We start from the raw sequence: 12,983 nt of genomic DNA, 5'->3' as shown, positions 1-12,983 counted from the left end.
ATTGTATAATTCGCTGCCTATTTCGCTGTAATATTTTTATAAAATTTGTTTTGCATACAATTGAATCGAATTAAAATGCATGTATATTGCATAATTATAAGTGTATAGCAACAAGATATATGCTTTTCTCTCGCTTTATACAAAAATAGAAACACAATATATACACTTCTGTTGTATAAAGCTAGAGAAAATTGTATTTCACTGCAATTTGTATAATTCGCAATTGTATAATTCATTGGCCTTTTTCTCTGTGATATTTGTATAAAATTTGCATTTATCTACAATTGAATTGAAGTAAAATGTTTATAAATTGTATAATTAAGTGTATAACACGAAGATATATGTTTTTGCATGTGTATATACAATTTTCTCTCGCTTTATACAAAATAGAAATAGAATTTATACACTTCTGTGTATAAAGCGAGAGAGGCGAACAGAAGGAGAGTGGCGAGCGAGATTTTTGGGAGAGAGTCGTCTGGCAAACTTTGACTAACGTTTGCTGTGGAGCACAATTAAATCAAACCCTAGCTACTCCATTTATTTTAGATTATTAGTTTGCTATTATATACAATTTTCCCTATTTAATTACCTGAATTTTAGATCACAAGATTCAATAAAACTTTTGATACATTATATTTCATCCCTAAATACGTGTTCACTTTTGAATCGACACATCTATTAAGAAAATAATAATTGATATATTGATTTTACCATTTTCCCCTATTAATTATGAAGTGAATGAATTAAAAATATAAGAGTATCAAGAAGTTTTACATATTTCAAACTAATTAATTGAGAGTATAATAGGTAAAAAAAAAAGTTGTCATTTCTTAATTTGTCAAAGTAGACAAGTTATTAGGGACAATTAAGAAAATAAAAGTGAACAAGTAATTAGAAACAAAGAGAGTATATGTTTTAGTTCAAGTCTACGAGATTTACTTTCTATGTTATTTTTTAAAGGTTCACATCCAATCAAAATAAGAAAAATAAATTGAAATCGAGGGATATTTTTATAATGCATATTATATGTAGATTTAATATAATTTGTACGTAGAAAGATAAAGAAACAGAAGGCAATAATCCAAAATATAGAAAGGAAATTAAGTGAAACATGAAAATAATAATAATAAAAAGATGGCATTAAGGGATTGACTTTGAGTTTAATGATTTTTCTTTGATTTTTTTCTTTTTCAAGAGTAGGAACTAAAAAAGAAAATACGGATTTATTTATCTCCAACGAAAAAATAATTTAGTATTTTAATTAAAACTTTTTAAGGGTTGCAAAATCGTACAAAACATATGAACGTGACAGTATACATGCAAACAGCAAAGTTTTATTTATTTATTTTTATTTTGATTTGACAGCACACACGTATGTTGCACGTTATTTAATTACAATGTTTATTAATTAGAAAATTGTTCGGTTTCACTTTAGTTGTGATTTAGTTTTATTTTTCTTCTATATTATTAATATAAATCATAAGTGTTTGAATAAGTAATTATAAAGCGTATCAAGTGAAACAGATCTATATATAGCTTACTTTGAAAATTAAATTACCAATAAATATTTGGATTTTATGTGAAAACTATATTTCAGTAATCTAAATATAATTTTTGAATATTTCTTTTAGGATTTATGTATATAAAAATTAAATTAAAAGGTTTATGATATCAAATAGACAAATTGAAATAAATTGAAGTGACGTAGATAAACAATATGCTATTAGCCTGCTTATTAAGTTTATATGAATTGAATCATGGGCTAAATAATGGGTCATAAGTCAACACTCAATTCATACCAAACTATAGTTTCTTTATTTTCTTGTAATTTATTTAATTACATATTAATTTTTTGAATTATTATAACTATATATAACATTATTAAAACTAAAATATTTTGACAAAATTAAATGGGGCAGTTATAATGCATATTTAGCACAAATCAACTTAGCCTTAAGATAAGTCTCAATTATATAGATCAATATAGATTAAGTGAATTCGTTCGAACTTGAACAGATTGAGTATAAAAAGAAAAAAAATGAAAATTTACAAATAATATTTTGTTCAATCTAATCGATCTCCCGCAACATTCTCATAGTTGTTCCTACGATAGCAAACATATGAATTAAAAAGGGACCATATATTATTCAGATACAGTGAACTAGTGGGTTTCTTACAAAGTGTCCAGCAATTTTTGGACCACTTTTACAAGTGTTTTGGTACTCATTTATATTCTACCTTAACCCCAAAATGCAACTAACCCTAGTGTATATCTTCGTACGAATCGACATCATTTATGGTGGAACGATTGAGATCATTTTCTACTTAATTATCAGAGGCTCAAGATTGAACACTTTATAATAATAATAATAATAATTAAAAAAATATATGTTAGAAACACCGTTTTCAAAAATAAATTTGTAATGCACAAATATGAATTTAATCGTATGCCAATAAAAGTACTGGACATTACTTGGAGAAAAAAAAATCTTGATACATATAATCAACTAGTATAATTTATTTTCTCTTGTCGATTGATCAATTTGAGAAGCCGTTTTTTTCTTCTCAAATAAAATTTATAATATATAGAAATAGATAAAGTTTTTGGATCGAAGGGAAAGGGTAATGAATGATAAGTATGAATAAATTGGGTTCAAATCTTTAGTACCGCAAAATATCGAATAGAAAGTTCTTGCTTTTAATGTGTTTTAGCAGCACAATTTTAAGTTAGTCAAGGTTTTAAAGCTTTAACGTAAATATTAAACATCAAATGATAACTTAATTTTTTTTAAAAAAAGAAATTATTGTTTCTTAAATCCCAACACATAGTTTGGAGAAAAAGGTTCTCATCTAACTGAACTTTGAGATAAGTACTACTCGTTTTGATTAGTTAAACAAATTATTGACATTTGTAAGTTCCTCTACTTGTAGAATAGTGATTAACTTGTATTCAAAGGTCGAGGTGGTCTTTTTTTCTAAAATAAAAATAAAAAATTGAAATTTTGGATTATCATTTTTTTTTTAGAATCTGGGGATTAAAAATCATGATCCATTTTAAATAATTTATTTTAAAATCATGATTTCAAATCACATGTTTTAAAGTCTATTTGTTTTAATTGCATGTTTGATTCTAAATTGTCCACGAACGAATAATAACTCAATAATTTAGAGAAACAGCCACCTATAATATTATTGAAATGCTCTCACATTTTGAGTCCTTTTAAACTTGATTACGAAGACCTAATTAATAAGTGCGACTTCTTAAATCATTAGAAAATTGAACTTTGATCAATTTGAGTTTTCCTACTTTTAACTCGTTTCTAAATTAAGAAATTACGATGGTGACACTTCCCAAGAATTAACAAGAAGATTAACTTTCTTAATTTTCATCTTCTTTTTTTTTTTGACTTTGATGGAACCAAGTCATCAAGGTTTAGTCTTAATTAACTACAAATTAATAAACAAGCAAAGCGCAAAATACTCAGAAATTGCTTTAGACAAATCGTTCTCAAAAATAAATCTCCAGCCTGGGATGGCAAGTGCGGCATCGTTGTACGTTAATGTGATTTATCGTTTTAGATCTCTCGCAACCCATAAAATTTCAACCCGGCTCACCATGCCATACCAGCTTAAACCCACACCGTGTCCATCCGGCCCGACCCGGCCCATTTTTTCCTTTTTTTGGGGGAAATTTTTCAAAATGTCAATATTTTAGCATTTAAGAGGACTCATTAGCAACAACTTCAATATTTAGTAAAAATGTCATTTTAGTTTGTTATGTATGTTTTTATTATTTATTTTTATTTAAAGAATATAATTATTTAATAACAAAAAGGAGAAAATTAAGGGGGGGAAATATTTCAAAAAAAGGCAAGCATCCTTAATGTTCTCATCAGTTATATTTTCAAATAAAATTTAAATTTTGTTTTTTTTTTCTCCAGAATTTTTACCTTTTTAAAATTATATTCATTCCACAATATATTCTTATATTTATTATAGTTTTTTATTAGTTTGTATTCATTCCAATAAGTATGCCGAATTTATCTATATAGTCATTTAAGAAATATATTTGTATTTTTATATATTTTTTCCCTATATAGTTATTTTTTTCTTCAAAAATATTCATTTCAATATGTATTTTATTTGTATTTCTATTTATTCTAGTTTTTATTTAGAATTTTGTATAATAATATATAAAATACAAAAAATTAGTATGATGAAAAAGTGAATGAAATATAAAATTGAAAAGAAATAATTGAATATTTGGTGTACTCATTCTTAAATAAAATGCATAACTAGTTGAAATACATTTAGAATAAATACAAATTAGAAAAAAATATCAAATTCAGTTGACATACCTTTATTAGTTTGTATTCATTCCAATATGTATGTCAAATAAAATGTAGCTATTTAAGAAATACATTTGTATTCGTATATATTTTTTCACTGTGTATTTATTTTTCTTTTCAAAATCTTGTTTCCTTTTCTAAGTCGTATTCATTCTAATATGTCTATTATTTGTATTTGTATTCGAATACAAATAAACTAATAGAAAGTTGTTCTTCTTATAAATAAAATACATAACTAGTTGACATACATTTCGATGAATACAAATTAGGGACAAATACAAGATTCATAAACCATACAACATGAAATTTTTAATAAATACAAATATTGATAGTATACATAGTAATTTGAATACAAATTAAGAAAGCATACCAAATTCTAAAAAAGAACTATAAATACAAAACAAACTAATAGAAAATTGTTCGCGATCTTCGCCGTCTTTTTCAAGATCCTCACGAGTAGACAAAGATTTTATATTTGCGTTCTGAATTTGAGGAAGGTTTTGCACACCAATGAGTCTTGTAAATGTTCTTACCCTCTTTCTTTCCTCATTTATCATACATTATACACTATTTGTTAAGTAATAAATAAATTAAAGGATGAAAAATCACCAGAAATTGGTTGATTAAGATGAATACCTCTAGTAAGCCTCTTGGATTCAGCCATTGGAGAGTAAATCATAACGGAAATTGAAAAATACAAACAAAACTTTTTTAAGATTTAAACAAAAATAAAATTAGAAAAGAAATCTGAAAATAGGATAAAGATTAGAGATACCTTAATCAAAGGGATTTTTGTTGATTCAATTTTGGATTAAAAAAACAACCAAAATATATGGCAAAAAAATATTTGCAACTTGAATGTTGGAGGAAAATCAGAAAAGATAACCATAAGAGAGAAAAAAAATTAAATGGAAGAGAGAATTAACAATTTGAAAAGATAAATATGAGAGAGAATAATTTTTTTTTTAAAAAAAGGATATATAGAATTAATTGAAAAAGAGAGATAAAATAGGAAGAAAATTGGGACACATAAATTTTTAAAAATAATGACATTTTTGACATTATTGCTAATATTTATAAAGTATGGATATTTTTACTAAATATGTTATTTATTTTGACTAGTTTACTAATTTTTCCTTTTTTGGGATTTATGAATACAAAAAACAATAAAACTATGAAATACAAAAATAAATATTAATTGTGGTACATTGACATAACTATAAAAAAACATAATACAAAATGAATTAAATATATGAAATACGATTCCAAATCTATGGATATAAAATACAATAAAATAATGAAATACAAAAATACATACGTCATGTAAAACAACAACAAAATTCAATATTCACTTCCAAATTTGTAAAATTTAAAACCCAAGTTACCAAATAATAAATTACTCTCCATTTTAATTTGTTTATATCTTTCCTTTTTTTCATATAGTATAATATTAACAAAAAATCTAAAATGGTATATAAAATTTCATATTAATTAAAACGGAAAAATTGCTGGACAACAGCGATTTCCTTCGCCAGAAAATATAATTTTTTTTAAAAAAAATCAAGAAAATTGCTGTTTCATTTTTTTAAAAAAAAAATTCGAGAAAATTAAGCAGCAATTTTCATACTTTTAAAAAAAAATCAAGAAAATCACAAAAAATTTGGCAGCGATTTTCTTTTTTTAAAAAACAATTTAAAATGAAAATTGCTGAGCAGCGATTTTCTTGAATTTTTTTTCAAAGAATCACATTTTGCAAAATCGTTGCAGTAGGAGCGATTTTGCTTTTTCGGGCGGAGGAAATCGTTGTTGTTCCGTCTTCGGCTTCGATTCATTATGTTCAGAAGCTCCAACAAGCCTTAAAGTCTCTTGCCGCCTAAAACTCTGCCAAGAGAGCGTTGTTCCAGCGATTTTGCCATTTTGGTTAATATAAAATTTTATATGTTGTTTTTAAATTTTTAGTAATATTTTTTACCTTTTAGGTTCCGGATTTCAATAAAGATTATTATTGATACATTTAACATATTTTTAATCTAAAATCATAAGATTCAAAACTCTTCTTTACTTTTTTTTAAAAAAAAAATTGACACAGGCTAATCAAAAAATGACAAACAATTTTTTTAAAAAAAGTATATTTTTTATTCACCCGCCCCGCTCCCTCTGCATTGCGTATATCTAAATTCACCTAGCCGCCTTGCATCATTGTCATCCCTAGCACCGAGAGAATAAAATAAAAAATAGAAATTAAAGAAAAGAAGGTGTCAATTTTATTTACCATATATAAGGTGACAAAGCTCAATGATTATATAATTTTCAATTGTTTGTAAGTTAGTAATGGGTATGAAAAGTCAGTGTTCAAAAACATAGATAAGAAAGAAGACTTTAGTGTTTGTGCATTTGGTAATATGAATGCATCATTCTTCTACTGGTGAAAATCAATCAAATTCTTTTGCACACACAAAATTAAATACTAATCGATAAAAAATCATTATTGCAATCACTTTTGCATCTCATATATATGATGTAGTATATACTTAGATACCCACTAATTTAATATACGTTTCAACTAATTTGAATTTGTATCAAATATATAATCGAATCAAAAAATATCATCTCTCCTTTCTTTGTTTTGTTTGGTAATACAATAAAAGTCATTTTTCAAAAAAATAATTGTTAAAAAAAAAAAGTAAATTATTAATTTTAGTGTTAGGGGAGAAAAATAACATTTCACATCAAAAGGAAGAAACTAACTTCAACACACTTAAGAGCATCAGTCATTTTCTACATAATTATCTTAACATTTAATTGTACTTATTACTTGCTCCAACTAAAGCTTAGACATTATCATAAGAAATATTTATTATATTTTTATATTTATATTTATATTATTAGAGAAGAAGAAAAACATTTTTCATGTTCCAAGTGATTATGTGTACTCAAATGAAACACTAGAAAACAATTATTTGATGTGAACAATTAATTAAAAGGAGCTAAATCTAACTTAGTACTGCAATTGAAGTAGGCTGGGTAGGACCCTTTTAGTTCATGTAAGGAAGACTGTTACACAGTTATGTTAGGACATATTATTTCTATCGTTCGGTTCATTTTAGTTATCGTGCTTATTAAAAGGAGAAATATTTAAAAATAGTAAACATAAAGACTTTATAATTATAATTTTGATAATTGCACTTCATAGCTGTAGTTCTGCTTACTCTGGAGATTGTCAATTTGTATATTTCACTTGTAAATATATAAATCGGGTAAGTATATATATACAAATTTTGTATCTATATATTTATGAATTGTTCCGATTTTCGTTTGTATATTTCACTTGCCATTATACATACAGAGTAATTCATTATGAATTTTTCATAAATCGCACACAAATAGTTAGGGTAAACATATTTAAAATTTTAAATTTATACGATTAAGAATCAAATTATACAAATTCTGAATTTATACAAGACAGACGAATTACAAGAACCAGGAAAACCATAGCCACGAATTACAATTTTCTTAAACTATAGCTATGGAACCTAATATAGGCTAAATGTTTGAGCATAAATTTTCCTAAAATAATTTATTCAAAATAATTGCAATTCTAGAAAATTAATATACAATTAGTTATTAATTTTTATTTATATCATTATTAATTTAATAAATATTGAAAGAGATTATTATGGATGAAAAAAGTATTAAATTGAATTACAAGTTTATTTAGTCAATATGTAATGAATAGTGATTAGTGAGAGAGTAATGAATATCTGATATTATCATTAGCTATTCATTATTAAAGAGAAAGAATTTCACTTTTAGCTTCGTGTATAGTGGAGGATCTTTACTTTCTTTTGAAAAATACTAATTAACGGCTCTTTACACAATTATTAGATTGTGTTTGGTATGAAGGAAATGTTTACAATTTTTTCATTGTTAAGTGGAATTAAATGTTTTAAAAAATATTTAATTTTTTTAAAAAAATTGATTCCTAAAGTAAGGAAAATATTTTTTAAATCTTTCTTCCAATTTCACACCATTCGACTTTCATTCTTAGGTTAGGATCAAATTTTAAATTGATATCGTAATCGAGAGCCAAGATTAAAAGTTGAGTTTTGAGTCGAATCTTGCATTGAAATCAGAAGTCAAGACTCATGTCTAGGTCGGATTATGGGTTTTGGATCGAAGTCAAAATCGGTTCTCGAATTGTAACATAGAGTCTAAGCTTTTCAGATCAAGAGTTGGGGTCAGACTCAATGTCATAGATTATACGTAAATATTCTTAGGACAAACTTTTTCTTTTTAACCAACATATTCAAATCTATATAAGAAAATCACTTATTTTCCGAAAAAAAGTACCAAATATATCTTTCTCAAAAGTCAAACTACTACAGTAATATGCATGCTCACCTGAAAAGTAAAAGAATTTTATATGTAATGGTTACTTCAATCGATTAGACTAGGCTATGTAAATCTATTTTAAAAGGAAAATTGCAACTTCCATTTTTGAGAAATAGTGACACCTTCTAGGAATCACAAACAGAACATTCTGATTATGCTTATTCTTACTTGTCAAGTAGTCATCAACAAAATCAAAAAAAAGTGTGCACTAATTTAATTTGTGTTCGACTAATCAATTTGAATATCATTTTATCAAAATATTAAAATAACAATTTGTGTTTGAAAAAAAAGTATTTCTATACAAGTCAAAAACACTTTTTTCCCTAAATGCTTGATCAAATATTTTGAGTTTTTGACTCTATAAAAACATTTCTTTTTTTATTTTCAAAAAAACTTTTAGCTATTCAAAAACTTGACCAAACAAACCATTAAATGGGCTCAGGCCTTTGATTTCCAAACTTTACAACCAAATTACCTTAAGGTCCATTTTTGTCGCGAATATTCACTTGTAGAATTTCTGTATGAAAACATATTTAAAATACATTTTACAAGAGTTTTAGAAAAAAATGAAGAAACATTTTAGACTTCAAAACAATAGGGAACTAAAAAGAGTGTTTTATTGAATTATTCTGATAAATTAGATGCTACAAACAACCATAAGGAACTAAGTAGATAGTTTGTTGAAAAATCAAGTGTTTTAACTCATTGTAGTTGGTAAACAGCAATGAAAGGCATCAACACACTTCCCATCCATAGCTTCCCATCTTTCTCCTCAACATCACTTACAGCTCGAACTACTTTCCCTTCTTCGTCTTCCAATATTCGTAACAACTTACCTTCAGGGTTATACTTCACAACAATAGCGGGTAGCTTGCCTCCGAGGTGCAAGAGGGCGCGGAGCTTTACAGGGATAGGAAGCTTCAGCAAGAATAGACGAAGTTGTGGGTATATGGAATTTATATAGCTGTAAATGGTACGGCGACAGTGGATTGCTACCCAAAATTCACCTCTCTCATTTGTGCTGACATTATCAGGATATCCTGGGAGGACTGCCATCACCTCAAAGGTCCCCGCTTTCTCGCCTTTCAACCAGTACTTCTGTAATCTATAAGAGAAACACATCATTCCATTATATGTTAATACCTCAATTTTTAAGGTGAAGTCAGAAACAGGATCCTTGTATATCTATTTAATACTGTAAACATGCTAATCCATAGGTCGAGAAACGTACCTTCCCTTGGCAACTTCACAGAATACAAAGAAGGAACCGTCCTTGCTTAGTGACAGACCGTTTGGGAATTGGAGATTCCGAACAAGAACAGTGGTTTGTTTAGTATTAGAATTGTACTTCAAGACCCTCCCACTATCTTCTGCTGAGTAAACCAGCAGCATATAGTTCCTGTGCAAGATGGGGTGGGTAGTAATATTCTAATTAAAGAAGAAACGCGCATGACACTTGAACCATGTTGTATTAAAACCTGAAATAAATGCTTATATATGGAATTGCAAATCCGATATAAACATCTTCACTATAGTTAGCAGAGTTGGGTATTAATTGAACAGAAGAAATGTTAGCAAAGTTAGGTGCAACCATGTAACCACGTTAAAATCTAAGCTTCTCGATGATCATCTATTCACTATATGTTATCAGATTTAGGCATTAATTCTCCTTTTTCTGTCCTAGATGCATTGTTTTTTAAAAGAAACCAGTTTTCTCCCCGCTAAAGATAGGGAGCCCTCTGTCTCCCATTTGGCATTAATCAGAACTTAACTGAAATGGAATCTTCATTCTCAAATCATGTTAAATATATCAAGAGATCTACATAAAAACGAAGAAACAGTAAAGTCACAATTACCTTCTTTGGTACTTGGTGCTGCTATCTGTAAAATAGACATTTCCTTCATCATCAACGTCAAGGTCATTTGTGAATACGAGAGGCACTCCTTCAGCCTCAGTAGTCAATGTTTCTGCTAGTCCCCCTTCAGGCCCTACTTTCATCAACCCAAAATATGCATCTGCAATATACAAGTCACCTGTTTTTTTATCAAACCGTAATCCCAAAGGCCTACCACAGATGTGTTCATTTTCTAAATAGCTCAGGGGAGATGGTTTTGGGTCACAAAGGCCAGACCTGAAAATTCAGATCACCAAAATGCATTAGAAAATCGGAGAAAGTAGACCTGCAACTTAAATCATAAAAGAGAAGATTTAAAAAGCATGTTGAGACTTTATACGAAGACTATGCAGCACAATTATAGAAGATAATTTCATCAAGAGCAAGAGAAGTAATGACATGTTAAAATTCGATTTAACCAGATCAGCTTAACAGCCTTACATATTAGCATGCAGTGTCGACAATCATTAACATATCACAATTACAATTCCAGTTAAATAATTACAAGTTCAGAATATACTAGGATCATAGAACTTAAGTCAGATTAAACGATAAGATAAAGGAAACAATAGCCATTCCCCTGACACAGGTCTATTGTCAAATTAGGATTGAAAAGACTAAATATTAACTCTCTCTGTGGAGCAGGAACTTATGGTCCTTTCGTCTTTCCTGACAACTCAAAGCCAGATAGCTAAGAAAACCAAGACATTTTATAGAAATTCAGATTCTCTTATATAACCTTAAGATCATTTTCTTATGTGCTCTCATGCTATCCTGAATTGACCAAAGCAAGAAAGTTTCTTAGAATGAGATTGACTCCCATCTGATTCCAGTGCTTAAATAGTTTAGCGTCAATAACAAAGATCGCGCTTTATGTGACTTAGTTATAGAATATCAATTACGTAGAGGCTTGGATTCCAGCAGCTTGTGGAAATCATAATAATTAGGAGCAACGATACAAATTAAGAGCGAAATGCAAGCATATCTCACCGTTACAGTCTTCTTTCATCAAAAAGGCATAGCAACAAAGATTATCATTGTAACAAGGCATGAAATCATGCTTTAGAAGTCATTAAACCAAGTACTAAGCTGACGTGAATCAAAAGGGCAATTTAAAAAAAAAATGGAATCATAAACACCCACAATTATACTAAAATCAAAATAAAATAGCATCTGCATGTTAAAGTATCATACTGTTTTCACAGAAATTAACACATGTCTACAGCATCCATAAAATAGACATAAAAAATACTACGTCACAAGATTCAACAGTATTTTAGTCTCCACGAAAGTCAAAATCAGATATACACATTTAAAACAGAGGAAAAACAACAGACTCACCTATTAGCAGACGTATATGCGAAATCAGTCCATTTCTCTCCATCCCACAACACAATTCTGCCATCAGCTATTCCTGTATAAGGCCCACGACCTTTCGGGTCAAATGCGATACTTTCCGGGCCCTGAATCTGATTCAAAAACTTGATTTCCGATTTCTGAAGCAAGTTCTGGGTATCCTTTTCAACTGGGATTTCAGACCAAGCTGGTGGATCAACTCTGTAAGCTTTAAAGTCTTTGATTTCAGAAATTGCACTGTGTTTGAAAGGGTCAAACCCACAGTACAGTTCCAACAAAAGAAATACTCCGGCAAATACTCCCGCCGGCCTTATTGCCGGAAAAAAAATAGTTGGTGTATTTGAATTTTGTGAGTGAAAGATTTTGAGATGAGTTATGGGTATGAATTTTGAAAGGGTGATTTATGATTTAGTGTAGTAAATTTAGCCACCAAATGATTTTATGGATTTTTGAATACTGTGCGGGGTTTCGTTTTCCTGAGAGTGAAGTGTTAATATTAGTAGTAAATGTTCCCGCTACTGCCGCTTTGAGTTTTGAGGAATACTATTAATTATTATTAAAAAAAAGAAAATTTATATATTTGAAAATAATAAGTCATGATAATTGTAAATATTGTTAAAAAATTATAATTATGAAAAAGATTAGTCTAATTTTTGAATGTCGAGACAAAAAGCAAAATAGTCTAATTGATTCTCAAAATTTCAATTATTCTATTATATAAATTAGGAAAAAAAATAATTTTTAATTTTACACGAAGTCATATAGTTATTATTAATCAAAATTTTACTGTATAATTAAACATCTAAAATAAACTTTTAGTGACTAAATAATTAATAAAAAAAGGTAAACTACATAAATTTCAGAATTTTACAAATTTAATTCTTTTATTTTTCTTGGAAAAATATTTATTTTCAGTGGTGAAATCTCTGACTTCCTTAATGTTGTAGCCAGCCACCTTAGTCTTCTCCTGTACGAGACTTGGCTTAAGTTT

At 28.0% G+C, this 12,983-nt stretch overlaps 1 protein-coding gene across 1 annotated transcript; it reads right to left on the bottom strand.

Moving 5' to 3' along the window:
• Positions 1 to 9,336: 9,336 nt before the first annotated feature.
• Positions 9,337 to 12,598, bottom strand: LOC101262624 (protein STRICTOSIDINE SYNTHASE-LIKE 3). The gene is made up of 4 exons (XM_004241309.4): positions 11,978 to 12,598; positions 10,598 to 10,873; positions 9,973 to 10,140; positions 9,337 to 9,846 (listed from the first exon to the last, which is right to left on the bottom strand). The coding sequence occupies exons 2-4, from the start codon at positions 10,738 to 10,740 to the stop codon at positions 9,444 to 9,446; spliced, it is 714 nt and encodes a 237-aa protein (XP_004241357.3). The 5' UTR covers positions 10,741 to 10,873; positions 11,978 to 12,598; the 3' UTR covers positions 9,337 to 9,443.
• Between the last annotated feature and the right edge of the window lie 385 nt (positions 12,599 to 12,983).

This window comes from Solanum lycopersicum, chromosome 6, assembly GCF_036512215.1.
Source record: "Solanum lycopersicum chromosome 6, SLM_r2.1".
Classification (NCBI taxonomy): Eukaryota; Viridiplantae; Streptophyta; class Magnoliopsida; order Solanales; family Solanaceae; genus Solanum; species Solanum lycopersicum.
The sequence above is the reverse complement of the archived record's forward strand: the minus strand, read 5'-3'. Positions and strand labels throughout refer to the sequence as shown.